General features: G+C 52.5%; 3 protein-coding genes across 12 annotated transcripts in view; 2 read left to right on the forward strand and 1 right to left on the reverse strand.

Annotated features, from left to right (window-relative positions):
• The first annotated feature begins 100 nt into the window (after positions 1 to 100).
• Positions 101 to 13,136, forward strand: RIT1 (Ras like without CAAX 1). Of its 9 annotated transcripts, none has more exons than XR_012766360.1 (9): positions 101 to 262; positions 702 to 758; positions 1,708 to 1,781; positions 2,270 to 2,461; positions 3,518 to 4,232; positions 5,846 to 9,215; positions 9,433 to 9,572; positions 10,136 to 11,068; positions 11,195 to 13,136. XR_012766360.1 is itself a non-coding variant. In XM_075445047.1 (5 exons), exons 1-5 carry the CDS (start codon positions 166 to 168, stop codon positions 3,746 to 3,748), a joined length of 651 nt encoding a protein of 216 aa, XP_075301162.1. In that variant the 5' UTR covers positions 101 to 165; the 3' UTR covers positions 3,749 to 9,425. The 9 variants fall into 9 exon arrangements, 1 of the variants encoding a protein (XP_075301162.1); XR_012766358.1 differs by having other exon boundaries at positions 3,518 to 9,215; positions 11,195 to 11,753; positions 11,928 to 13,107; XR_012766356.1 differs by having other exon boundaries at positions 3,518 to 9,215; positions 10,136 to 10,238; positions 10,495 to 11,068; positions 11,195 to 13,107.
• A 376-nt stretch (positions 13,137 to 13,512) lies between these two features.
• On the reverse strand, positions 13,513 to 25,070 carry SYT11 (synaptotagmin 11). Of its 2 annotated transcripts, none has more exons than XM_075445211.1 (4): positions 24,892 to 25,070; positions 20,771 to 21,594; positions 18,063 to 18,183; positions 13,513 to 16,537 (listed from the first exon to the last, which is right to left on the reverse strand). In XM_075445211.1, exons 1-4 carry the CDS (start codon positions 24,923 to 24,925, stop codon positions 16,227 to 16,229), a joined length of 1,290 nt encoding a protein of 429 aa, XP_075301326.1. In that variant the 5' UTR covers positions 24,926 to 25,070; the 3' UTR covers positions 13,513 to 16,226. The 2 variants fall into 2 exon arrangements, with proteins under 2 accessions (XP_075301326.1, XP_075301325.1); XM_075445210.1 differs by having other exon boundaries at positions 13,513 to 16,540; positions 24,892 to 25,069.
• A 384-nt stretch (positions 25,071 to 25,454) lies between these two features.
• Positions 25,455 to 27,665, forward strand: part of GON4L (gon-4 like) — a 29,735-nt gene continuing 27,524 nt past the window's right edge. Inside the window, 2 exon segments of the mRNA XM_075445206.1 lie at positions 25,455 to 25,510; positions 25,512 to 25,915. Coding sequence (XP_075301321.1) covers positions 25,455 to 25,510; positions 25,512 to 25,915 — 460 coding nt within the window.

Raw genomic sequence — 27,665 nt, forward strand, 5'->3', positions numbered from 1 at the left:
GGGGGGCGCGGGTCCTAGGGCCACGCCCCTCGGCGACCGGGCCACGCCCCCGCGGCTGGGCCACGCCCCCCCGCGCAGCGCGGGCCGGGCGCTCGCTGGCGGCGGGGGAGCCGCCGCCATTTTGGTTGCCGCCGCCTCAGCGCGGGGAGCGGCCTGACGGTGGAGATGGACGGCGGAGCCCGGCCGGGCGGCGGCAGCGCGCCGGGACAGTCCCGCGAGTACAAGCTGGTGATGCTGGGCGCCGGTGGCGTCGGGAAGAGCGGTGCGTACGGCTTCTCCGCGGCGGGGCCGGCCCTGAGGAGCCTCCCTCCCGCCGCGGCTCCTGAGGGAGGCTCCTCAGGGCCGGCCCCGCGGCTGGGCCCCGGAGCCCGGCTCGGCTCGGTAGCTGCGAGGCGGCGTTTCTGGAGCGGCACAGCCCGGGCTCGGGGCCTGTTCCCGGCCCCGGGAGCGCGGTGTCGTCTCCTTCCGCGTTTCGGCCGCGTCCGGCTTTGTTTCCGAGGCCCGTGACGGAGCGCTCGGGGGAGGGCGAGGGCGTAGTTCCCCGTTTCTTGAGTTATTCACCCCGTTTCGCCTGCCGCGTTCCTTTCGAGTGTTGCACCGAGGGCGGTTTGTGGAATAATGTGCTGGTGCGTTGTGAGCGCAGTGAAGTGGCCGATGTTTACCGAGCCTGGTGCGATTGTCGCTCTGGTTTTTGTTTCCAGCCATGACCATGCAGTTCATCAGTCACCGGTTCCCAGAGGATCACGATCCCACGATTGGTAGGAAAAAATCTCTTCTCTTTGCTCTTCACTCCCTCTCTTATCAGGTTGAGCTGTTGTGCAGTCTGTTGCGTTCAAAGTACTCAATTTAAAGAAAGGTGTATATAAATTTGGCAGTCAGTTGAGGGAGTGCCTTAGATTACTGGTTTAAAGGCATTAAGCATTCTGAGACTGCCGTGAGGGCTGGGATACGTATCCTGAGTTTCAGGTCTCTGATGGTTTCCCTGTCACATATATTCAGGCTGTGCACTGTCTGTATTTGTTTGTATGTTGGCAGACGAGGATGAAAGACTGCTGTGAAGTGCTGATTAGTTGTCTGTTCAGAAACTCGAGTCTCCATGCTGTAAATCAGCTCTCTGCTGTTAATTTGTCAGGCTAAATTGTGCTTGGAGATTGGGAGGGATGAAAGTGCTGAACAACTGAACTATATTGCTGCATAGCTTTTGCAGCACCTCGAAGAGAGACCTGAAGCAGGAGTTGCACTGTCAAAGGAACAGTAGGAATAACAGCCAGCTGCTTGGTGAAGGTGGACTGGGAGTGCTGACTTAGAGGGACAGAATATTTATTGTCTTACTTTTGAAAAAAAAAAGGCAGTTGGTGGTGGCCAGTTCTTCTCTTGAGTGACGGGTGTTTTCTGGCTTTGAGAGTAATGCTGTTATTCCGAGCTCTCCACCAAGGTGTCCAAAGGGGATTTCTAGGATGTGGTCACGTGTCTGTCGGAAGTAGCGTGTACAATAGCGTGATTTTAGCAAACGGTCGGGAGGATGCTAAATCACACCAGAGCAATTACAAATTTAATTTGTTGTCAAACAAAGACCAGACTAATGTACTGTAGTAACGTTACCAGATTAGGTGGTTCTACTGTAGCATTCTCTTTGCAAATTGATGACTAATGAGTATGGTAATGGTATTCCAATCTTGTTCTTTCCAATGTGCTGTGAATTCCCAGAGGATGCCTACAAAATACGAATACGCATTGATGATGAACCTGCCAATCTGGATATCTTGGACACAGCAGGACAGGTATGTGAGTCACAATAAGTGAATTGAGAGGATGTTAACAAGTCTGTAACGGTCAGGTGCAGAGACAGAAATCCTCTACGAGTGTGCCTGTCTCTTCTTCAGAATTGTTTCTTGAGTTCTCTTGCTTCTTCTAAGCATCCTGTTGCTTTTAGCGTCTGTGTCGTGCTGTCTGTGTTTAGGCAGCTCACACGGTACTCTGGCTTCATGCACTGCTTTCTCCGTTGCACCTTGCTGTTCATGGTCAACAAGCAGTATGTATTGGCTGATAAATGCCGCGTTGGTACCATTTCTGTAGTGAGGGAAGCTTGGTGTTAATCCCAGACAGATGTAATACCTCGTTCTGCGTGTAGCGGGACGAGAAGGTAGGTGAGCAGTGTGTTTACAGAGCTCCTACGCAGCCGTTTTGGAATGTGTTTTGTGTTTCCCGTTCTGAGCAAATTAGAAGGTCATTGTATTTGTGCGATTGAAATGTAATTGTCTGTTTTTAGGCAGAGTTTACGGCCATGAGAGACCAGTACATGAGGGCTGGCGAGGGATTTATCATCTGTTATTCGATCACAGACCGACGCAGTTTCCATGAAGTGCGTGAGTTCAAACAGCTGATCTATCGTGTTCGACGCACTGATGACACTCCCGTGGTCCTGGTGGGAAATAAATCCGATCTGACGCAGCTACGGCAGGTAAGTGGTACGAAAGAGGCCCACAATTACAAGCTGTTTCTGTTGTAAAATGCAGCAATGCAGGAGGTTATACTCCCTTTCTTAATTTTTTTGAATGTTTACTATATAATAAGCTGAACAGTAGAGAAGTAGTTGTTTAACCCGGAACGTGCTGAATAACCAAACGCGTATAGCAATCGTGAGAGTAAGGTCTTTAAGTTGATGCTTTGGGTTTCAGCTGCTCTTGGGCTTGGCTGTTTTTTTGTATTCCTGGAGGGAGATACCGTGAACAGAGGCTTCGCGTTCCCTAAGCCGCTTGCAGGTGCCAGTACAAACGGCAGATGCAAGCGTGCCATGAAGGGACGCTTAATAGTGGAGAACTTGCATAAGAATAGAGAGAAAGGAAAATTGCTTTCAGCTTAAGAAAACAGCGGCTGCCGTCTGTGGGCAACCCGTTTGACGCAGAGCTTCGCTTGAGGGAACGCACTTTGGAAAACGAGTTCCAGAGGAGCTGTTTGTATCCCTGGAATTGGGGGAATGTTCAGTGTGCGTTGCAGCAGGAAGATGATGGTCGCTATGGTCGAACACCCGTGCTAAGCGATGTCCAGTATAGGGTGAGGAGTGGGTGTTGCTCTTCTGTGGCCTCGGCAAGGCTGGGGTTTGTTTGGTTTGGGCTTTTTTCTTCTTGGAAAGGTTTTGTGTGGTTTGACAAACGTCGTAGGGTTTGACCAGGAGAACAAAACACCCTTAGCTTCACAAACTGACACATGCTCGCAGCAGGGCTGAGGGCTGCTCCTGTTAGGCACCTCTGAGATTAAGCTGCATGAAAAGAGTATTCTTTCAAAGGACTTTGTTGTTTCATGAACGTCCAGGCAGTCTCTTGCAGATGATTGCGTTGCTAGAGAAGCGATGAGTGAAAGAGAAACAGGTTTGTACAGAAAGATTTAGAGATGGGTGGAAATGAGCTGCTGGAACGGGGAGGGTGTGTGCGCAGTTACAGAGCAAGCAGAACGAGAAATGGTAAAGAAATCAGCTCTTTGGGTTTACCTTTTTTGACAAGTGAATTTTTTTTTCCAGGTCTCCAAAGAAGAAGGCTCTGCTTTAGCACGAGAATTCAACTGTCCTTTTTTTGAAACTTCAGCTGCATACCGTTACTATATCGATGATGTGTTTCATGCTCTTGTGCGAGAAATCCGCAGGAAAGAAAAAGAAGCAGTAATGGCCATGGAAAAAAAATCAAAACCTAAGAGCAGTGTGTGGAAAAGACTGAAATCACCATTCAGAAGGAAGAAGGATTCAGTCACCTGAAGAGAGAGGGTTCCTCTGCAACAGAAAACAAAACCTGCGAACAGCCATTTGTAACCAAAGCGGTTTGGTGACGACATTTTGACAGCGTATTTTAAACCGGTTGGGACTCTTCTGAGGGAATGCATAACTTTCAGCAGTTATTTTTTTTAGAGTGATGCTCCCTTAATTTCAGACATTTAACTTAAGGCGCAGTAACAGCTGTGCTTTCGTTTGTTGTTATTTTTTCATTGGATCTGGCAAATGTTGCTTGTGTGTCGTTGGTTACAAACGCTGATAGGTTTGTGTCCCTGCACTTTTGAGTGTTTGTCTTCGGTCACTGCCTGCTGGAAGCTGGAGTGTGTAAAATATTGCCGAAGTTCTACCCAACCTAACTTAATTAATTTTTTTCCTAGTTGTTTGCACAAGAAAATCTTGCTGCTCTCCAGAGCAGTGACCCACGTCAGCAGAGCAGCTCGTCGAGGTCATGCTGAGGAGTAGTCCACAGGTGCGTGTCGTGGCGAGCAGCCCTGGCTGTGTGCAGATGCCATCGAGCGGGGCTGTGCTAGGGTTCTTGTGTTCTCACTGAATAGATTCTTTTCCAGCAAAAGTAGTGTGGAGTACTTGTAGAAGTTTATCTAAATGATCAGTTAATCAGCAGTGTTGTAGGTGGTTTCTAGACAAGTCAGAAAAAGCAGATTATGGTTCCTATGGCAGCTAGAACTTGGCAGCGGCGCGTGAATATGTAGCACTTCCCTCCTGTCTGTAGCAGTTACTGGGCTGCCATGGCGCGTGTCGCGTAACGGTGCCGCAGAAACCACGGCTTTGAGTTTTCTGACTTTCTTGTTAAAGATCGGAGCTGTAACAGTGCGCTGGCTTATTTATTTACATTGAGTTTTAGATTCTTCCCCTAAGGGAGCCGGGATCTTTGTCAGTAGACGTCTCTAACGTAGTCATTTCCAGTTATTCTGTGGTAACTGCCTTGTAGAGAAGATGGCTGATACTGAGGTATCTGGGCCCAGAATCAATATCCCTAGTACTGGTAAGATTCTTCCAGCACGGTCTGAAACGCGGAGTTGCTGATGTGGCGGGAGGCAGCAGTCGGCTGGGCGCGGTGACGTCCTGACGATGCGTCCCTGGCCTGGCGCGTGCCAGCCGCCCGGCAGCGCAGTGCGGGCTGTCTGACGCTCGGCGAAGAGTGGTTGGGTTAGGAAGGCGCTTCTGAGGCGGACGCTGCGGACGTGGAGAGATCTCTGCCTGCGAGCTGATGGACACGTACGTCGGTTATGGAGTTGAAGTCCAGCAGAGACGGATGTCTGGCCTGCCTCTAGATTTTGCTTGTTAATAACAGATCGTAGCTAGGTGACTCAGGCATGGCTAAAACAAGTTTCTTGGAGAACAAAGTGCCTAAAATCTTTCCGTTTAAGAGTGAAGGAGCTTGGTAGACTGTAGTGTAGCTTCTGTTACTCTTCCATCATCTGTGTCAGTAACTGTTAACCTCTCTGCTGGTGGATGGGAGCTGTTGTGTCAGTCGTCGTGTTGCTGCCTGGGAGGGCGCGGTCCAAACTGCGAGTTCGCGTGCAAAGGGATTGGTACACGAAGCGAGAACAGCAGTACATGAGCTGAAGCTGTTTGACTTGCTAAACTCCTTATTGCTTAAGATACAGCTGGAAATTCTGTGCCCGTTGGTTTTAAGAGTATTTGTGTAAGGTTTAAAAAACTTACAATGAGAAATTTGGAGGGGGTTGACATTTTCTATTTTGTTCGTGGTTGAGCTAAATATTTCCATTGGTTTCTGTTTCTCGCTTCCTTCCCGTGCTGCAGTGCTGCACTGCACTGGTACTGACCCCACGCGAGTTGTTGGGAAAGGGCTGAGGACAGTTCAGGCTGTGCAGGAGTTCGCACCTCCTCTGCGTGAGCAGCTGTGTGCGTCTACGCAGCAGGCGCTGGGTTAGGCCTGAAAGCCCTCCCGAGCGATCGCTGTTGGGTTAAACGCTGGCTACACCTAAAAACCCTAGGAAAAACCATCGAGCGGAAAACTTGTGGAGAAGGAGGGGGCAGCAGCGAAGAGGTTGCTCTAAAAGCAGTCGCTGGTTCTGTCATCATAAAACCCTCTTTCAGAGCAGCGGCCGGGGAGTGCCGAGCAGGTGCCTGGCGGCGACGGCCGGCGTTCCCGCAGTCCGGTCAGGTGACAGCAAACACCCGCCCGCCGCCCGCGTTCCGAGTGGTCCGGTCTCAGGCGGAGGTGACCTGCCAGCAGTTCCGAAGCTGCATGGGGCTGGTTTCACCTTGGAACGACTGACGTCTGTGCCTTGCCTGATGCCTTCAGCGCGACTGAAGTGTTTACTGATGCCTTCGGTGAGCCTGTTGCTTATGGGTTTGTGACATCAGAACAGCAGCAAGCACTTTTTTTACACAGTGTTATTCAAACAGAGTTTTATTTTTGTCATGTATAAATTTGTATACAGAATTATGGTTTTATTTGACACAATATATAATTTTTAATACAAGCGTTTGCATTTGATGTTGTAATCTGTGGTGTCCAGCGTGATGGGTAGAAGGCCGCTCAGCCTGAGGGGGCTGGAGAAGGGGAGCTTGTGGCGTGTTTCGAAGTTATTTTGCAAAATGCTCGTCTTGCTTGGGGGGAAAAAAAAACAACAAAAAAACCCCAAGGAGTTGGTGCGTTATGTTTGAGTGGTGCAAAGCCTAAAAATTCTGTGATGCGAGTCCAGTGCTAAATCGATTAAATATGATCTGGGCATTTTGCAGGTGCAGTGCTTTTTTGAGGAGCTCCTGGAGACAGTCCATCACAGGGCCACGAGGATGATGAGGGGCCTGGAGCATCTCTCCTCCGAGGAGAGGCTGAGGGAGCTGGGCTTGTTCAGCCTGGAGAAGAGAAGGCTGCGAGGGGACCTTAGAAATGCCGATCAATATCTGCAGGGGGGGTCAGGAGGACGGGGCCAGGCTCTTCCCAGTGGTGCCCAGCGACAGGACAAGGGGCAACGGGCACAAACTGGAGCAGAGGAAGCTCCAGCTGAACCCGAGGAAGAACTTCTTCCCTCTGAGGGTGACGGAGCCCTGGCCCAGGCTGCCCAGGGAGGCTGTGGAGTCTCCTTCTCTGGAGATATTCCAGCCCCGCCTGGACGCGGTGCTGTGCAGCCTGCTGTGGGTGACCCTGCTTGGGCAGGGGGTTGGGCTGGGGGATCCCCAGAGGGCCCCCCAACCCCGAACACTGTGATTCTGTGCTTCACCTGTGTCTGCCCGGTGTGAAGCGCGTTGCCCTCCCGAGGTTCAGTGATGAGCGCGGCAGCAGCAGTGGCGTGAGGCGAATGTTGCGGTCTTTGCCCACATCTGTAGCGTTGGGGCAGCGGCCGCAGCAACCCCTCTGCGTTTGCCGCTGCCTCCGCCTCGCCGTGCCGCGGTGGTTTGCGGTTTACGCCGTGCTGGTCGAAAGCAGCTGGGTTTAGGCTCCTTTGGGGTAGTTTTTCTTCCCTTAAGGTATTTACACCGTAGCCAAATTTACAATGTGACTCTTGCTTTGTGGCTAAGGGAAGGCTGCTGCCATCGCTTGTGTTAGGGTGGGGAGGATCTCTCCCAGCAGGATCGTGTGAATGACGGCCCAGCGGCAGAGGCAGCGCCTTTCAGCTCCTGCACGCGGCGCGACCGTCTGCCGGTGCGTTCGCCGGGCGTTTGGAGGCTCCTTCCCCGGCTGCCGTCCCGTAGCCGTGCCGCACAGGCACCGGCTCGGTGTGCGCAGCAGCGACGCGGGTCAGAGAGGCGTGCGTGAGTCGTGGTGGCAGTCACCGCCCCGTTCGGCTTGACAGCTCCAGCTGTCCTGCGGTCGAGGCACGAGTCGGCAGATCCCCTTCCCCTGGGACAGCCCCGTCCCCGTTACCACTCCTGCTCTCCTGGGAACGCCTCGTGGCCGGCGGTTCTGGACCAAACGCGAGGTTCCTGGAAGGTTCCCTCGTACCTACTTCTGTTCACCACGGGTCGGTTCAGAGCAGTGAGTCACCGACGTGGCATGTGGGTGTCATGGCGTTCTTCCTTTATTATTGTTCACTTCACAAAAAGAATATCTTTGTCCGTCGCCGCCCAGCTGGTGCTCTGGAGTGAGTGCAAAGCACCCTTCGGAAGCTGCTCTTTATCCGAGAAGCTTTGAAAAACCAGAAATTTATGAAAACTTGGTAGACCTGCGAGATGCTTTCAGCAACATCAAATGAGCTCAGGGTGCTTCTGGGCAGAGGGAAGCACACAGCAGTGAGCGCCTTGGCAGCGTTCCTTCCTCCCTGTGCGCGTCTGCGTCCTGCGTGCAGCTTTCATCCGGTCAGTCCAGCTCCTTCCGAAGCCTGCTGGGAAATGTCCCTGCTCTGGTGAGCTTTTAATACCTCGAAAGCCAGGACACCTCACGGCCTGCTTCAGCTCACAGATGAGTTAAGGATGCATTGAACAGCGCTGACTCCTACCGCAGGGTCTCCTCAGGCTTCCCAGGAGCTCGTCTGCTGGGAGCGGCGTCGCCTTGCCCGTGCTCCTGCTGGTTTTCGCCCTTTCTCAGAGGTGACGACATCCCTTCTTCCTCCAGGACAGCTTTGCTAAAGAGTCACAGGCGAGATACAGAACACCCACGTGCAGATCACCAGCATTTTCACCTCTTACCTACTTAATCCTTCGGTACACACTGAGTAAAGGTCTGCAACGCAGCTGCCTTTTTCTGATGCTGTGCTGTTGTTGACCGTGCTGTTGCTCGTGGTATTTGCTACGGACTGGGCCGGTGTCTCCCAAGCCGGTGCTTTCCAGTGTGTTCAGTGCTTGGCAGCAGCTCTTCCGTAACTGCAGTGCCTCTGCTGCGCTCCTCCAATGTCCAGGAAACAGAATTTAGACCAAAAGAAAAGGCTGGTCCTGCGTCTGTTTGGGCTGCGTGGCTTTCCAAGGCAGACTCCGACAAACTGCTCTGCAGACACTCGCACTAAAAATTCATGGGTACGTAGGTACTGCGGTAAGATCTAGAAGGGCGAATCCTGACAAACGGCTGCCTGATGAGCAGCTTGAAGTCCTGCGTGTAATTTGAATGCGATATGAAGAAGTAAACCCTAGAAATACGGAAAAAACTCTGAAAATAGCACCAAAACTCAGTACTGAGAAACGTTACCGTGGAGTGACGAAGAAAGGGTGAAACCGGAAAAACACAAAGCTGCTTGCGTGGCCTGAAGATCAGCGTGTGCGGAAACGCGGTCTCACTAATAGGCATGAACCCGTAAAACCAATATTGCCACAAGATCTCAAAGAGCGCTTGGATGAATTTGCTTTAATCTTTTTCTCTTGTTTGCTTTGAGGTTTTGTGGGTTTTTTTTCTTTTCTGGATTACAAATACTGGAGTGCAGCCCTTCGAAGATGGGCTGAGAAAAGGTGAAATAGTTCTCCTCTGGAGTCACCGTGCGACCACGGTGTCGGAGTTGCTTGGAAATGCAGATGTGCTCTGCCGAGCACGATGGTAAGAACAAGTTAAAAACAAAAAATCCACAGCGTGGTGATGGCCAGGACGCCGATTCCGCCTGGCAGCGTCCGGCGCGGTTAGATGGCACTCTGCACGGCTGGCCACGGGGTTCCTCGTCTGGGCTCTGCAGCCGTGGTGGAAGCGCCGTTTTCCTGTTTGATCCCTTTATACTTTTTTCCCCACCATTCCCAAACTTTATTTTTTTTTTCACCAGACCTGTTCTTGCTACATTATTGTAAGAAAAGCTTTGACTCACGAGCAGCAGTTCAGGCCTTGTGCTGTGATGTGTGGCAACGCGTTGGTTTTTCTCCTGTCCACACCCCTGGTGTTCCTCCCAGCGACCCAGAGCCTAAGGTACAACATACATATTTATTTCTATTATAAGATTTTTAGTACATAGATCTTGGTGCTGCAATTCATCCTTTTGACCGCGTGATACTGAGGGACGCTGGGTATTTGCTAGGTTTTGCTTTGCTGAACTCCTGTTCGTCTTGCTGCGTTCCTTAGCGGGGAGGAACGGGACAAGGTTTTATGTCGTGGTTTTCTGGCCGTCACCTGAAGGCTGAACTTTTCTGTGAACGTGCTGGTCAGGGCCAGGGAGCAAGGTGGCGAGCTCCCTGTTGCATTGCTGGGTTTAATTTCTTAAAAGTCAAGGTTATGCAAATGGAATGTTCCCCAGCTGATTCCGCTGGTGGGTTTTTATCCTTTGCGGGGTGCAGGTGGGTCCAGCCCTTCTCCTGTCCCGGCTGAGATGAAGGCGCCCTGAGGCCGTGGTGACGCAGGCCGTGCCTCTCCCCTCTCAGCCCGAACACGCTGAGCCTGCCTCTGCCTCCCCACAGCGTCCTCCGAGCGCTGCTCCCCGCCTCTCCTTCACTGTGGGTACACGTCTAAGATCTGTCTCTTTTTTCCCCCAACAGCTGGCTGCTTTTCCTCCGCAGTAACGGGATGGCCCTGCGTGGCGGCTGAGTCTCTGAGATGGGTAATTCCAGGACCAGATGGATGCCGTATGCAGTGCAGCAGGTTCAGTGTGGATGCAGAGTCTAAAAATGGTCTCTGCAGGCCCTTGTGTGTTGGCAGGAGGGGCAGAGCTGCTGTGCAGCACAGCACAGGCGAAGGGGAGGATCGTTTCGGTTTTGGGGGGTTTGCTTTTTTTTTTTGTTGTTGGCGTTTTTGTGGTTTTTTTTCCTCTTGGTATTGCCTTTTCTGCCACTTCCTTTTGTTCTACTGATTTCTTGGTATGATTTTCCTTTCCCATCCTGTTTCCTGCTTCGCCCAGTAGAGAAAGTGTCTCCCCAAGAACCGTGCACCTTCCGTAGCGCCGGCGTGAAGCCCGGACTTCGGACACGGCGCTTGCGGGCGTCCGGGTTGGCACTGCCTTACAGCCCCGCGGCGTCGGCTCCCAGAGGGACTCGCTTGGCTTTGAGCAGCCGGTGGAGACGGCTTCTCCGGTTCCGGCAGTGACGGTGTCAGCGCTGGGGCCCCGTGCTCCATCCGAGGCGGCGGGGCGGCTCGTTGAACACTCGCAATCCCGCTGCTGGGGTTTAGTGAGGGTGAGGCCCCTCGCAGGGACCCAGCTGACGGCAGCTTCGTCTCTCGCCGCGCAGTGACGCGTCTTTGGGGCTCGGGAAGGAGACAGAGCCATTCCTGGCTCTGCCTGCCCAAGGGAAACACCGAGAGTCCTGACCCTGCGTCCACGGTCGAAAGCGCGTCGCACTGCTGCGGCAACACGACTCGCTCCGGCGGGGACCTGGGTGAGGCAGAAGCTGTTGGAGGAGGAGAGACCCCGTTGTGCTGAAACCAGCGCAAAATCCTGCTGGTCTGCATGGCACCAGCACCCGGACCCAGGGAAGGTGGGAAGAGAGTCAGAGCTGAGCTTCCATGCTCCCACAAACCCCTTTCTCTTTTCATGGCTCGTCAAACCCATTCTGTTTGCTTTTTTTCTTTTTCTTATGCAAATTCTTTTGTTTCTGTTTCAGCTGAAGGGTGTAAGAACCTGAAACGGGACGTTTGTTGAAGGCATGTGGAGTTAGATGCAGAAGCCAAGCAGAGAAGGATGAAAAGAGGTTTTCTTTCACATCTTGCACAATAAGTAGAAAATAATCAGTGACTGTGTGCTGTGGCTGAGCAGTTTTAGCCAACTGCTCTAATGACTGCAGTTATTGCCATGATAAATACCTGACGGCAGTTAAACGCTGCGATAGTCGCCGTGCGGAGAACGACGTAATTAATGGCGAGCGGTGGTACATGAACCACCACGCCTCAAGTCCTCGGGCTCTGGATGCCAATGTGGGCACAAGTCACGGGGGTTGCTACCTGCCTCGTCTCGGCAGCTCCCGAGGGTTCTGTGCATTCAGCCCCTTGTCTGGCTCCCGCTGCTGGAACCGAATCGCCGGAGCAGGACTTGGGCTGAGCTCGTTAAACCTCTCGAGTGCTTCGGTCACTCCTCCCTCCATCACTGAAACAGCCGAGAGTGTCAGCCCGGGGACGGCATCTGTGCAGTTCGATCGTTTTCATCTTCCTCCCGGAGGAAAGTTGGTGAGAGTCGGTTTTCAGCGGTGCCCGCGGTGCGTTGCTGTTGGCGAAGGCGTGCACGGTGCTGCAGAGAGTGCCCTGTGCTCGGCGGGGGAGCGCGCGATCTCCTCGCCTCTGGCGCAGAACGGGGCACGAAGCGCTGCCGCACTGACCACGTTCCCTTCTCTGGGCCATCAGGCAGTCTTTTTGTAACGCTTGGCCTGCAAACTCTCCGGTTCCTTGAAGATGAGACCTGAGGGACCTGCAGCCCCTCTGGAAGATGAGACCTGAGGGACCTGCAGCCCCTCTGGAAGATGAGTCCTGAGGGACCTGCAGCCCCTCTGGAAGATGAGACCTGAGGGACCTGCAGCCCCTCTGGAAGATGAGTCCTGAGGGACCTGCAGCCCCTCTGGAAGATGAGACCTGAGGGACCTGCAGCCCCGCTGGAGATTGGCCCGTTGCTGCGTGGGACGCCACCAGAAAGCTGACGTGCGGCACTGCAGCGCTCGCTGCAGGCTGCGTTGCTGGGGCAACACAGCTCGCGGCTCGCCGCTCTTTGGCGTTCTCCAAAGACGGGGCTCTGAGCCCGGCAGCATCGCTCGGCGCAGCGCCGGTGGGGAGCTGCGGGGAAACAGCCGGATCGCTGTGCTCTGGGGGGACTGCTGGGTCCTGCACGGAGCGAGAGGGACAAAAGTGTTCCCGGAGGATTCAGCTTTGACCAGGAATGCCTCTAAATTACTGATAGAGGGGATTGTAAGAAATGTGAAACTATAACAAAAAGCCTTAATATTTTCTAGTTTTTAGTAGTCTTTAGTACTGTAACTTGTATTCCTGCATGCACAGTGATCTAACGATGTAACTGTTACACTAATCCCTGTTTTCTCATTAAGCAATGTAGTGGAAGGACGTGGGCACAAGCTACCACTTAGTTGTTAGACAAAATAATTAAGTGAAACAAAAGTGGTCTTGGTTCTCAGCAAATAAGTGGGATAATTGTGGGATAAAAGAGACTCCTAAATAATTCTACTCCAGACAGCTCGGCCTTGGGAGGGCAAATGTGCCAAGCTCCAGAGATCAGGAGGCACCAAGAGAGCAACAAGATGGGAGCCAAGCGACCTGAAGGACACGATGGACGTGATCCTAGAACTGAGTTTGCACAGAGACAAATGTCAATCAGTGAACAGCGTGATGAAGAGGATGGGCCTTCATCTTAGGACCCCCGAAGACCACCCAAAGATGCTAACAGACATGCGTGAAAGATATTTACATATGCTAATTAGTTCTTAGAAATATAATGAATATTTACATGTGTGATTGTATTTAACCTGCAGCAACAGGGTGTCTGGCGCGCACGTTTGGAGGAGAAATCCCCCGCGTGCCCGGCGCCGCAATAAAGACTCCCTGTGAGCAGTATGCATTGTGCTGTTAGGTTTTCCTACCAGATCTTCGAATCATTACAAATGTGAGAGTCAAATGGCTTCTTTCTGCCCACCCCATGTCCTCTTTTTTCCACTTAGCTTCAACTTAGCCCAGGAATATCCATTCACGCCAAACTGTACCCAATGATAACGCTGTGTGGCTTGCTGAGAGCTTCTGGACGTGCCAACGCTTCAGTAACAGCGTTATCCTTCCCCTGTTCTGCTCCTGCACGTCTCTCAGAGTGGTGTGTGCTTCTCCTGTGACTCGTCACAGCAGAAACGCGGGTTGTTAGAAACAGACTCGTTACGTGTTCAGCGCAGCCACGCGTGTGTCGCCTGCGGTCAAACACGGCACAGTCAGCAGCTAAAGTGATTTAGTTTTTATTTGCACGCTCAATGTGCGTTAACAAAGTCAACATACAAGATAGCATTACAGAATGTAGATTAGCTGATAGCATTATGCAGTTTCACACGTTGAGTTAGGTTTTTTGCCTTTTTTTTTTCTTTTTTTTCACACAAAGTTGTAACTGTCCAAGTTAATTTTACAATAGAAGACACAAGGTAAAGAATAACCACACCTGGGAGATTTTACAGTGAGTCCGCTGTCACTTACTGTCTATTTTACGTTTTAAAAAATATATATCTGCACATCTTCAGTTTCCTACTATTCCAGAAGTGTTGGAGCTACCCCTATCTGCCCGCTAGCCGAAGTCTACTTACCCTGAGCATGTTTCCTTGACAAGAAGTTCATCTTTCCTTTTCACCTAAAGGAACCTTAAGGAGATCATCTAGGCTTAAGCATGCTTTTCACACCGAAGGGAAAAACGGGAACTTTGCGCCGTTCGGACGTCCTGTTCGGGTGTTTGGAGCGGTGCTGGAAAGCACGTTCCGAGGGAAAGTCGGGACCGTTGCTAAACTTCAGCCACACAACTGCTTAGTGCAAAAACTAGGACTGAGCTACACCAATTTCCACAGGAGAACTCGTTCTCTGGTTTGTGGCTGCAAGCCACGAATAGAGCAGGAGCTAGAAAGCACTTAAGACAAAGATAAAATCTGTGGTAACCTCAGGCAGAAATCCTCAGAACTGGGACTGATAAAGCACGAACGAAGTCCGCGCTTCTGTCTGCCACGCGAGGCTGAGAAATAGCGAGCTTCCGCTTAGAAGACTCTGCCCGGAAGGGAGTCTTGGTGAGTAACTAGCTAGGAGTGAGAGAACTCAGCTCACCAAAAATAATTTCTTAGGAGGAGATGCCAAAGTATTGCCAGCTAACAACGTGCTGAGGGTTGGCACGAGGAGCCCTCCCAGCAGCCGCTGCATTCCGCGGTGGCTGGGGAGGAGACCCAGTAAGACTTGCTTGGTTATTCTGCTTTCATTAGTACGCAGGTGGAAAGGATCATTTTTCCAACAGGGCTCTAAAATTCAGTAGTCAAGTCCTGTAAGTAGTTAAATGATCTCCAATTTTTTAAATTATAATACATTATTTACATTCCATAGGGCACAGAACAGACTGGCTGCCTGGAAGCAACCAAATGCTCACTGAAAATCTGCGGTCTTCTACGTGCCTCTTGGCGAGCCCACGTCCGCTTCGTATTTCCGTTAGAGAGTTCAGAAATCATTTTAAATTTCTACAGCCTGTTGTAACTATTTCCGCTCAGTTTACCACCAATGTTTGCAATCAGCTACTTGCTGCCAGTTACCATCCCTACAGCTTTCCTGCCTCGACTGTAGCAAGAGGCCAAATCGAGCGAATCGCCAGGATGCGGCCGCCTCGTACGAAGCCAGTTCACCGGCCGGCGCGTTCACCGTGCGGTCTAACGCAGCTACTTCCAAACTCCGACCTGTGGGACTTCACTCCACGACCTCCCGTTCAGAACGCCCGACGATTCGGGGCGAACAGCCTCAAGTGCTACAGGTCACACCCCTCAAGTGACACCTTTACGCTTCGGAGGTGGTGGGGAGCGCATCCCAAGTCTCAGCAGCCGTTCACAGTTTAAGAACTCACTCAGGCTGCCCTGAAACTCTGAAAAGTAACTTCTTGAAGAGTCTGCCACATTTTCTAGCGACAGCCTTCGCCTCGCGTTTACTGCTTTTCTGAGAGCTGGCTCTTAGGTAACTACAAGGTCACGTTTAAAGCAAATCGACTCAAGTGTGAATGAAGGGAAGCTTTGTAATTTCTTCACTTAAACCCCCTTGCCCCAAGGTATTTCCCTATCTCGGGTACGTTACGCCATTCTGAAAGAACTTACCGATCACGTAGGATTTCACATGTAAAAGAATCGGCCAGAGTTTCCTTCCCACCCAATGACAAGTCAGTTTTTGGTTTTTCCTCGGGCCCTTCACGCACAGACAGGGTTAAATACAACGAAACAGAGCGGAGTTGCCCCGATTCTGACAGTCTGTGGGATCAGGCCTGTGCTGATGTCCACGGGGCAAAAGCAAATTCCAACACCAACAAACCGATGGCATTGAGAGGCAAACCTGTGACGCTGTGACCACAACAAGCGTATCGCAGCGACAAGTATTTCAGTACCTGATGACAGAACTGTTTCTTCTCTGAAGGAAAGTGCCGTTTTCCCCTGTCTTTTCCTTTTGCGCTAGTGCAGAATTCTGAACCACCTCCACATGGAGGTGCGGTTGGTACTCCCAAACCAGCACAGAACAGAACCGCAAGAACCAATGGGCAGGCAAACTAACAAGAAACTAGAGGTTAAACAGCAGAGTCCAGAAACTTTGGGAGAAGCCTAATAAAGACAGGCCAATCGTGGTGAATACCAGCAACGACAGTTCGGCACAAACACAACTTCCATAGTGACAGATAATCGTATTAAAATCTGCAACTTGATAGTGGTAGTTATACTAATTTCAGTTTGTATTAGGCATGCAATAGCGTGATTACACTGTTATATATAGTCGTGGTATCTTTTTTTTTTTCCATTTAATGCTCTTTAGAATTTTAGTGCCCTGCAAATCACATCACTAGAGAACCAATCAGCTGCTGCTTCTTACGAAAGTTTAGTTCTACAGCTAAAACAAGGTTTAAGTCTGTTCTACGAGTCGGCTGTCGCGGCCGCCCCTCTGCTAGTACTCGCTCAGGCTGTGCCATTTGGCCACTGGCTTCCTCGGATTCTCACACACCTCTCGCCAGTGTTCCACCCCAGCTGCAGTGACGCTGTGCGCTCCCAGAATCAGCCGTCCCACCACTTCGTTTTTTGTGGTACGGTCGAAATTGATAACTAGAAATTCAATGCTGATGTCGGGAAGGAGATCGACGGGGATATCGTAAATGAAGGATTCGTTGAAGACGGGATTCAAAGTGCACTTCTTCACGTGAGTCTTCTTTTTTGCGATGCGCTTTCTTCCGTAATAAACATTCACCTTAACGTACGGATCTGCTGGAGGAGAGAGAGAAAGGAACTAATAACACAGCCCAGCGTCGCTCCTGCAGTAGCGGACGGGGCTTGGCTCGCTGAGCCGCAGCCAGCTCCAGTCAGCGGTGGGAATCTGGGCTCCCCCGGAGCGGGGCACTGTCGGCGTGTCTGCTCCTTGCGGAGCAACCAGCTGATGTCCGCAGCGCGAGTTCTTTATGAGTCTCACCGCTGCACGGGGACTGGGGGGAAGGAAGCTGCACGTGTGTTGCCTAATTAATCCTAGAAACGCCCAACGGGTAGCTGTTTGGTGAGGTCAGCACCTAACCAGCCAGAATTTTCTTTTCTCACTGTCATCTATAACAAGAAATATTTTCACCCTCTTTCAGGAAACAGCCCAACGAAGTGTCAAAATGGTTTTAATAATTTTGAGATGGAAAACATTTATAGAGGAAGGTGCTGAAAAAGCAGCAAGTTTAAAACAAAACCTTTGTTCCATCAGCCTTGCTTTGTTATTTCAGCAGTCACCTTGCTCTTTATGCGGATGCTTGCTCAGGATGAAGACACCAGGCACACAGCGCTTCCCCCCCCCCCCATAACACAAGTTTTGAAGCTGGAAGTCACTTGCCCAGCTGACACTGGCTAATCTTCTCTTTTTCATCCAACTGAAGTGATGAGCTTATGCATAATATAGAGATCACAGTACGAAATGATGTTAGCCCTGCGAGATTTGGCAGGTAGAAGAACAGTTACTGAAAAATTTATCCTGTAGTGGGAGACCACATATGGAAAGCCTTTTTTTCTTTTTAAGAAAGAGTAAAATTTAAGGCCTACAATAGAGGATTAAGCCTAGTCCACATTCTTTCTGAGGTGTACAGGAGAAAGCTGCAAAACTAAGACTAAATTTACTATCGGTGAGGTTATTACTGAATCTCCAGTTGATCCCAACCATTTTCCCACAGTCCTGAAGGAAACTTTGCTAAGGGGATTCAGGAGGCTGCAAATCTGTGACTGCAAAAGAGCAAAGCCAGAACAGGCGCTCCTCTCTTCAAACAGCGGCACAACAAAACCAGCAAAAAGAACAAGAAAAAGAAAAAAACCCAAAACCCAGGATTGTTTCTAATGTCATACGAATTTACTCCTCCTTATTCTGAGCCTATCCCTCTGCCTCGTTACGCTCGCTCTCCTTTAGCCTCCTCTTCTAAGCGCAGGGTTTGCGGTAGATGCAGCAAGCAGCAATCCTGCTGCTAAGGGCCAAGGCGAGCGACGGCAGCTGGGAGGCACTGAGCCTGGCCGCAAGCAACACGGAGAGCAGCTGAACCGGGAAGACACCGTCTGCGTAACATCCACCAAGCAGGTGCTGCCAGCAGGCTGCCGCTGGCGGTCTCGCGGCAGGATTTGGTCCCGTTTGCACAACATCCTGTTGGTGAGCGATGGATCACTCATCGTGATCCACTGCCCTCAGAGAGAGACAGCTGAAAAGATCTAAAAGTGAAGGTGGGGATTTTTTTTTTCCTGCACATTTAGAGCTGGAGAAAATAGCTTCTACCTGAGAGGCCAGTGATATCCATCTTTGGCAAATGTCTGGCTTTCAGCACCACGACAGTCATTCTCTGCGCCACAGGCTGGTAAGACAAGGAGACTTGCAGCTCCCCTCTGCTAATGCATTTCTGTGAAAAAGAAACAGCACTTGTTAGGATGAGATGGTCTTAGAAATAGGGGCAAATGCTGGAGGTCACCAGAATTCCCTTTCCCTGTGCTAAATGCCTAAAAAGTTGAAAAATGAGATGTGGGCCATTTTAAGCGCCTCAGGCAGACGGAGGCTCTGGGAGCCCCAGGTCAATCGCCCCGCGCCTGCTGAGCACGGCGGGCATCGCCGCAGCCGCTCCCCTCGAACGCTGGCCTTCCCCGCAGGCAAACCCGGCGGGCCCCTTCCCGGAGGACGGCGGCCTTTGGAGGTCTGCTACCCCCCTCCGCGGGGTTCGGGGGCTCCAGTTCCACCGGCTTTCGGTGGTGCTGCCATGGCCCTTCACGCTGGTTAGGCAGGCTGGGGACAGCTTCACCAGCCTGCTAAGGTACAGCAGGAAGGCAGAAGCCGAGACAAGCAGATCTACTCAGTTCAACTCGCTGTATGTCCTTTCTAAGAGTAACACAGTATTAAGAGAACTAGATTTGGTTTCCGGATGGCGTTCATTAACTCTCATTGAGATGGCACTAATTCAGATTAAGTTTACTTGCTATCAAGGCAAACAGAGTTAGCAGCGGGTACGAAAGCGTGCGGCGGCCGTAACGCGCAGACGGCAGAGCTGTCGCAGCAGCTCGGAGAGGTGCCCGCCGAGGGCTCGACTCCGGGCACCTCACCCTCACCAGCCTCTGGCCCCGGTAACCCGGCAGAGCGCAGGCAGGTCCCCAAACGAAGGAATCGTTCTCAAATGCTCTGGTGAGCATTTGCCAAGCTCGCCAAGAGGCGAAGCTGTTCTTTCAACTGCTGTTACTCAGCTTAGTGGGAAAAAATTTGGTGTGTAAACATAAAATGTTCCTTATCATTCTGGCGGCTTCTTTTTATCTGAGCAGTTCCCACGAGTTTAAGACAAGTTGTCCAAACGCAAGGAACGAAGGCTGTCGCTGCTCACGCAAAATTCTGCGCGGAGAGGAAATACAGGAGCAAGTTCCTGGCCCTGGAAGCGAAACGTTCAGAACTCAGACGCCTCGGACACCCCGGACCAGAACAGCCAGAGAGACAACTGGGGGGATGTGGGGCGTTGGTAGGCTTTGGGGGTTCTTTTGGTCTGAAGTGATTTAACGCAGTTACTTCAAAGCAATTTGCATTCTTAGGCTGTCTGTTAGAAATGATTGGGAAGGTTCCTTCGGCTGGGACGTGCACCTTGGATCAGTGCAATAATTTACTGGGCTTTCAATGCAATTCCGTGTTTCAGACTGCCAGGCCTCCTGACACTGAAACCTGTGCTCCGTAACGGCTGGTCTGACACTGTGGAACCATGCAGATTTTCCAGAATGCACACCTGACACTGAGGTAAATCTGTTTTTGATTACTAATAAATGTTAAATAATTTCCATCCTTGATTAAATCTATTTTTATTTAGCGTGACCTTTTCCCTGTATTTTTAATCCATTACTTCTAAGAGACGCGGTCAATGCACCGAAAAGAACCTCCACCAGCCTCTGCTTTGACCGTGATGTACAGCATCCCAAGAATCTCAGAAAATCAAAGTAATTACCAGAACTCTGGTTTTGTTGGGATTCTTTTGGTTTGTTTTGGGTCACTGACATAAGAATCTCCTTCAAATAACTTTAAAAAAAAAAAAAGTTAAATGCCTCCGATTGCCAGTATTTTACTTTAAAAGTTCTTTCTGCTTTCTCAGACGTACTGAAGTATTTTATAAAGCCCAGCAACAATTTCCAGTATGTTAAGGCAGTAAGGGAGCCCAAATGCCTTTTTCCATTGATCCTGGAGGATGGGTAGCAAAAATTAACTAAGCAAGAAAATAAAACCCTTAAGTAGCGCCTCATCCTCCTCCCTGAGCACAGCGTCTTTTCCGAGGAGCGAGGACATCTGCCCCAGTGTAAGCCTTAATGTCTGACACCGATTGCTCATCCTTCTAGTTTACAGCATTAGGCACCGAGAGCGGGATTCATTTCACCTAAATTTTAGATGTCTACACTTGACAAAACCATCTTAGACACTCTTTGTTCTCTAGTGAGAAAAAAACAGAGTCATGCAGGGTGGGACCCATCTGAGCAGGTTCAGACGTCTGCTCCAGGACAGGAGGGATCGCGTCCGACCCCACCATGCAGACGTACTCCCACTCACTCACGGCTTACGGGGACAGTTCAGATGCACAGAATTACAAGTACAGGTGGCTAAAATGGTCAGACCAGACAAAGCTCCCTCCAGGTGAGCTTTGTCTTGGCAGACCAATGTCCCATCATCACACCAGCTCTTTTACTTGGAGGTGGGGACTCTGCCTTTTTTTTCTTGGCATCGGCAGTTCTAACCATCGTCGTTTCTGTGCATAAACAGTGACCACACCTCAGCAAATCGCCACAGCCTCACAGCAGAGAACGGCCTTACAGAGCACAGCCGTACAATACCAGCACGATCTGTGGAAAAATGGGTTTCATGGCTAAGGATCTGCAGTCTTCCTGCTTATTAGACCACAGAGGCTGCCAGATCAAAGGAACTGGGATCAAATACAAAGCAAAGAGTCTTGTGTCATACTACACGAAGCCACTTACTTGTATGTTCCTTTTGAGGATCTCCCTGGTCAGCTGAACCTTTCCAGTGCTCGGATCCACCCCTGCAAGGGGCACCATGACCTCTCCAATAATGTCATCTCGAGAAAAGCGATCAAAGCTCAACACGAGGAAGTGAAGCACCAAATCTTGGAGCTGGCTGTAGGGGATCCCGTAGAAGGTGAAGGTTTCATCAAAGACTGGGTCTAGCGTCTTGCGAAGTACACGAGTCTTCACTCGATGCCTTTTATCTGGAAGAATTGTCATCTTGATGTAAGGGTCAGAGCTCTGAGTGTGCTCATCCATCACCGGCAGCCCGTGAGCCTCCTGGATGGTAACTACCAGCGCTTTTTTAGGGAAGTTGTAGTCCACTGAGAAGGTCAGTTCGCCCAACATGACGTCATCCCCTGGAGAAGACGGGGAGGAGGTTTTACTTTCTCCTGGAGTGAGGCTTTGATCTGGACTTAGTTCATCTCCATAATCTACTTTGATTGGGAGCTGGTCGACGTGGGGGGCTGCATTTGGCCCATCTGGAGCCTTCTCAGAGCCTATTAAACCAGATTCAGCAGCATCCACCAAGAGGTTTCCCCTTCCAGTCTCCTTGGGAGCGCCATTCTTGTCTCTCCGGATTCGGTTGATTTTCTTCTTGTTACTCAAGGTCTCCGGATAGATACTGATGCCTTTCAACATGTGAATGAATTTATACGGTGGGGTTTTGTGCTTCTTTTCTGCTTGCTGGTGACAGCATGTCCACACAAAAACTGTTACCGAGACGGAAACCACTAGGACAGTAGCGCCGATGAGGCCTGCCACAACCGGGGAGACATCTGCGGAGAAGACAGCGCAGTCAGGCAGGAGCACGCACCTCTGCAGCGGCCGTGCCCTCACGGGGCCGAGCACATCTGGACAGAGACCTAGATGCTGCTATTGGGTTGGCCTTAATTCAACGATCCTGGGATCAAGGCTTCCCCACAATAAAAAATTACCTCCTTTAATTTATATTTTCCCACATGGGAAACAATTTACGCTCCTAAGGCATGATCCTAGCCTCACGTGCTAGGAACTTCACACAGCTGACTGCCTTATCTTGCCAAATCAAGCTGTCAAGCTCCTGCATCACAGCATCTCCACAGCAATATGGTTTCTTCTACGATTTGCAGGAAGCACTCTTTCTTTTTTTTTTTTTTTTTTTTTTTAATGCCCTGTTCAGAAACATTACACAATTCTATTTTCACAACAGGAAGGGAGTAATCAATATGGCCCTAACACTGGATCTGGAGTTCTCCTTTATTAACAATTTTTTAAAAATCACTCTGGCCTGAAATGGTTGATTATTTTGTCCTCGCCCCTTACGGCAGACATGGGGCCAATGCTATACACAAAATTTCACGTGGAAATTCAGTGTCCAAAAACCATGGACAGAAAATCGTGTATTTGGATTTAGGGATTATTTGATATTTTCTAGAGCCTATGTCAACTATGTTCTTCAGCAATGACAAGCCAGAATAAAAGCACCGTGTTAATTTTTAGCAACCATGCTAGTTATTTCCTATTTGTAATGGTTGACTTTGGAGAAGTATTACCAAGACGCAGAACGAAACCAGCAGTGTTGAGCTCCCCAGTACATTCTACTGACAGCCTCAAGCAATTCCCACCAAGGGCCGCCACGACAATTCAAAAGTTGGAGCAGCTGGAGAGCAGGTGGAAGATGAGGGGAGACCAAAAGAGCAGGGTTTGTTCAGTCATAAAAGGGAAGGAAACAAAAGAGATCTTTTTGCTATCTTCAAGTTCTTGGTGGGAGGTTATAGGGAAGGTAGAGCCAGGCTCTTCTTATAACTTATTACTGTGTTACTGGTTTAATCATCATTAAAGCTTTTCTTTTTTTTTTTTTTTAAACAAAAAAGCCCCTAGCCTTGAGTCTCTCTTTACAAATTGTACCAACTGCTTCCATAGTAAAAGGGAAAACCAAAAATCATCGTCATGACAATCATGGCAACAGCTAAATGGAACAGCTAGTAAAAAAGGCAAGCTTGTCTGATTCTCCTGTTTTCATTCTGTACCATAAACAGGAGAAAATAATCTTCCAGCCTCAAACCGGACGCTATAGAGAGCATCTTGATTTTGTATTTTCTCGGTTCTTTCCACATTACTATTTACTGAGGTCACCAGGCAAGAAGATAAGACTGCCAGACTATAATCCGAATCTCTGACAGACCCAGGGAAAACTGTGATTTTCAAGAGAACATGTCTCCTTTTTGCAAAAATAGCAGAATCCCTTCGGGTTAGACAGAAGCCTTCCCAGACTGAACCTGGAAGCCTTTGCCAATGGTGACCGAGTTCACAGATCAGTCTGTCTCCGGCCGCGCTGCAAGTATTGGATTGACTGGATTAACTCAAGCAAGAAGAATTCATGATATTAACAAAAGACCCCCAAAACCCCAACTTTATTTTGTTATTTAATGTTCCCTCTTTGAATGAGGCAAGTGGTCTTTAACAGCTAATTTGACTACGACTCAGCCACGTACAGATATTAATAGCTTCAGTGGACATGCGAAAAAGGACGAATGCCAAAACTCCTTTCTTATTCTGATCTCTTTTTGTGTCTGCATTTTGTTTCTATTTTGTCTTCGTGGAATCAGATTTTCTGCCTTCATCTCCTGCAGCCCTGACGGGACGACGCGAGAAGCAACCAGCAGCCACACTAGAAGGCACCAAATAAGTCTTGTGATCCTTCTTCCATCAAATGACCTTAACTCTTAAATTTGTCTCCCGTAATGTTCTGTGGCAAAGAGTTCCTCAGCTGAATTACACGGCATGAGAAAACCGGGGCTTTTATTTGGAGCCCACCCCACCTGGGTTCATTTTCCCTGTTAGAAGAAACAGGGAGCGCGCGTTCCCTACCCTGTGCTGCTCGTGACGCCCCTCTTTTCCTGGCTGAAGGCTCCTCCTTACGCAATCATTCCATACATTCAGCAGTCCTGACTCCGTAATTCCTTACGGTTGAAAACAACGCTGACGTAAAGCTGCCTAAAACCAATTTTAGTTAAGCTTTTGCAACTTTCACAGCACTTCTCTAGGCACGGTGTCCATTTCAAACGGCACCACTGCTGGCCTCCTCTCTCGGGAGGAACAGAACCGTGCTTTCTTATTCCAATTTTGTAGACAAGATCTTTTGTTCTGATGCGATGCTAAAATTGAAGTGAAACGGAACCAGCTTTTCGGGCTAGGGAATTGTTTTTCAATTAATGAAAAAAATCATTGCACACTTCCTTTTAAATCTGATGTTTGCTAATTACACCCTGACGGCTAATGGCGGCCAGTGGTGAAACGATGAGAGCACGTGGCTCTCGGAGTCCAGGAAAGCCAGAACGGTAAGCAGACACACTGTGCATCGGATAAATGATGCACCCCGGACGATCATTACCAACAACTCAGAATTTAAAGGCAGCGCAGTAACCGCGGGGGCTGGGGGGAGGTCGGCTGGGTGCCGGGGGACGGCGCGAGGCAGCAGTCTGAGCCCCCAGCACTGGGGGAACGCGACGGCCCCCGGCACTGCGGTACCAGCTCTCCGCACCCCCCCGACTGCGGGGGCAAAAATCAACACCTGCAAACCAGCGAGTACCGGCGCGGGGGGGAAACCGCGGGCGAGCCGGAGGGCTGGGCCGCGGCCGGGCCGGGCTGGGCCGCGGCCTCCCGGGCCCCTCCGATGATGTAGCAGGGCTCGCAGCTCCGCCACCGGCCCCGGGCCCGGCTCCCGCCTCCCCCGGGGCCCGGCCAGCGCTCCGGCCCCGCCACCCCGCAGGCCCGGCGAGCGGCCCACCGCCCCCCCCCCGCCGCCGGTGCCGCAGCCGCCCCGGTCCCCGGGGAAGCGCGAACAAAGGCCGGGGCGCGGCGCGGCCCAGACATCACGTCATGCGGCGGGGCCCGCGGCACCTGCTCCCCGCCGGGCCCGGGCCCGGGCCCGCTCCGGGGGGAGAGCGCAGGGCGTCGGCCGCCGCGGGGAGGGCGGGCGGGCGGCCCGCGGGGCCCGGTACGGCCCGGTTCGTCTCCGGGGCCTGGCCCGGGCGGGGGATAAGGGAGGGATGAGACGGGGGGGCCCCTCCGCGCGGCCCGGCCCCACTCACCGAAGCCGGGGTGGACGCTGGTGATCTCCGCCATGGCCCAGCTGAGGCCGGGGCGGCCGCGGTGCGGAGCCCGGTGCGGTACCGGCCCCCGCCCGGAGGATGCTGGCAGCCCGGGATGCAGGAGCTGCCGACTGGTCCCGACGCGGCGCCAGGCCCCGCCCGGCCCCGCCCGGCGCCCCGGCCCCGCCCCGCAGCCGCCCGGCGGTGACTCGGCAAGCGGCGGGGCTCGGGCCGCGCCTCCCGGGCCAGCAGCCCGGTGGGTGGCGGGGCGTGTGCGGGGGCTCGCGGGGCCGGTGACCGCGCTCCCGCCGTCAGGGGACGGCTCCGAGGGCCGAGGGGCTCAGCCGGGGAGCAGCGCCGGGGAGCAGCAGGGGGAGACCCGGGGGGGTGGGGGGGAGAAGCGGGGGTGGTCCCGGAGCTGGGCAGCGGCAGCGGGCGGCGTCGCCCAGCCAAGATGGCGGCGGCCGCGCTCGCCGCCTCCCGCCGCTCCCGCGTCGTCACGGCTGGGCTGGCGGCCCGCGCGCCGCCAACATGGCGGCGGCTCCCCCCCGCGCCCGGCCAAGATGGCGGCGCGGCGCCTGCGCGGGGGGTGGGCCCGGCGGCGCTTCCGCTTCCTCCGAGACCGGGAGCGGGGCCGGGGCGGCGGGGCCCGTCGCCAGCCGCTCTCCTGTCTTCCAGGTGGGCGCCGGGATGTCGCTGTCGCTGAAGATGCTGCCCTGCAAGAAGAGGAGAGCGGCGGCGGCGGGGCCGCAGAGCCCGCGGGAGCGCGGGGAGGACGCGGAGCTGCCCGGCGCCGGCGGCTCCTCCTCAGCGGGCGCTGCCGACGGCGGCTCCTCCGCCAGAGCTGGGGGGCCGCTCTCCTCCGCCCCGGCCGCGTGGAGGGGCCCCGGGGAGGCCTCGCTGAAGGGCGGGAAGCGGCCCCGGGCGGCCCCGGGCGCCGGGCAGGAGGCGCCGGGCGGGAGGGAGGGCTGCGCCGCGGCCCCGCTCCCCGAGGGCCCGGGGAGGCCCGAAGCGGCGGCGGAAGGTAAACGGGCGCGGTGGGGCGGGCGGGGGCCGGCTGAGGGACGCCGGGGCCGCCTTTCCCGGGGCCTTCCCGGGGGGCCGACGGGCAGAGCTCGGGGCTTCCCTCCCTCGGGACTCCCGGGAGCCAGGGGAGAGCTTCAGCCGCTTCCCCCAGTGCTGCCGAGCGCTGCAGAAGCTGCTGTTTTATTTCCAGATTTAGAATCATAGAGTGGTTTTTGTTGGAAGGGAGCTTAAAGCTCATCTGGTCCCAACCCCCTGCCGTGAGCAGGGACCCCTTCCACCAGCCCAGGGTGCTCAGAGCTCCATCCAACCTGGCCTTGAGCCCTGCCAGGGAGGGGGCACCCACAGCAGCTCTGGGCAGCCCGGGCCAGGGTTTCACCACCCTCACGGGGAAGAATTTCTTCCCAATATCTCGTCTCAATCTGCCCTCTGTTAGTTTGGAGCCGTTCCCCCTTGTCCTATCACTGCACCCCCTTGTGAAAAGCCCCTCTCCATCCTTCCTGTCGGCCCCTCCAGGCACTGGCAGCTGCTCTGAGGTCACCCCGGAGCCTTCTCTTCTCCAGGCTGAACATCCCCAACTCCCTCAGCCTGTCCTCAGAGGAGAGGTGCTCCAGCCCTCAGATCATCTTCGTGCCCTCCTCTGGACCCGCTCCAGCACATCCATGTCCTGCCTACACATCCATGTCCTTCCTATTTCCAACCTAAACCACCCAGTTTCATAAACTTGCGTGTGTTTTCCTGGTTTTGCCCCTGCGCTTAAGCTTTTAGGCGCTCTAACAGTGGTCAGTCCCAGCAGTGCGGTTCCTAGGCCCCTGGCGCGGGTTTTGCGTGGTACAGGGTGTGTTGGTTTCAGCTGGTCTTTAGGCAAGGCTTTGTAAATCCAGGCTTTGGTCAGAAACAGTCACCTTGCATCTAGTTTTTAAAAACAAACGTTTGGCTGGTGAGTTGTGACACTGGCAAAAGCGCAAGCTGCTGCTTCCAGGAGTGCTTCCAGGAGTGCTGGTTTCCAGAGGTTTTTGTCCACCTCCAACCTCTTGTTCCAGAGGTGGTTGTCAGAAGATAATTCTTTCGAGTGTTTGGAGGAGCAGTCTGGAGGGGCCCTCGTACAGGGCTCTGCAGTGATCCTTCGCAGGAGCGTGCAGAACGCCTGTTAATATGAAGTTACAGGTTCCTTGTGGAACGTGGGTGTTTCGGGAGTTTGTGTGTAAAGCCCAGGGGATCTTCGCTTGCTCGGGAGTTCCCTGAGCGGAGGTGCGGTGGGTGAGCTCGTGGGGCAGACGGGAGGTGTTCGCGGCCGACGGGATGCTCGGTTTGTAGCTCTGGTCGTCTCGAAGTCTGCTGAAACAAGCGGCCGTTCCCTCTTCCCCAGGTTGCCGGTCCTGTTCTTTTCCTCTTTTCCTGATGCACGTCTTTGTCTCCGAGCTGGATGAGGTTGGAGACTTGATCTGGCAAAAAAAGGGAGGGGGCATGGGAAGTGTGTGTAGGGTTTTTCCTCTCCGTCTGGCTCAACTCCCCTGTGTGCTACACAGATCGCTGTGCCAGCCCGGAGCAGCAGTGCCGGGGAGCTGGTTTTGCTGGGTGGCAATGTGTTTTCATACTGGCTTAAAGTGTTTGTGAAACTTCAGGTTTCCGCTGGTTTTTCATAATCACCGTAAGCCCATCTGACTACGCCAAAAAGGGAGGTGTTTCCTTGTGACAAGCGTTGTCCCCGGTTCTCTGCTGCTGTGGCTGGCTCGCCGACCTGACCGAGA

The sequence above is a fragment of the Opisthocomus hoazin genome, chromosome 30 (genome assembly GCF_030867145.1).
Source record: "Opisthocomus hoazin isolate bOpiHoa1 chromosome 30, bOpiHoa1.hap1, whole genome shotgun sequence".
NCBI lineage: Eukaryota > Metazoa > Chordata > Aves > Opisthocomiformes > Opisthocomidae > Opisthocomus > Opisthocomus hoazin.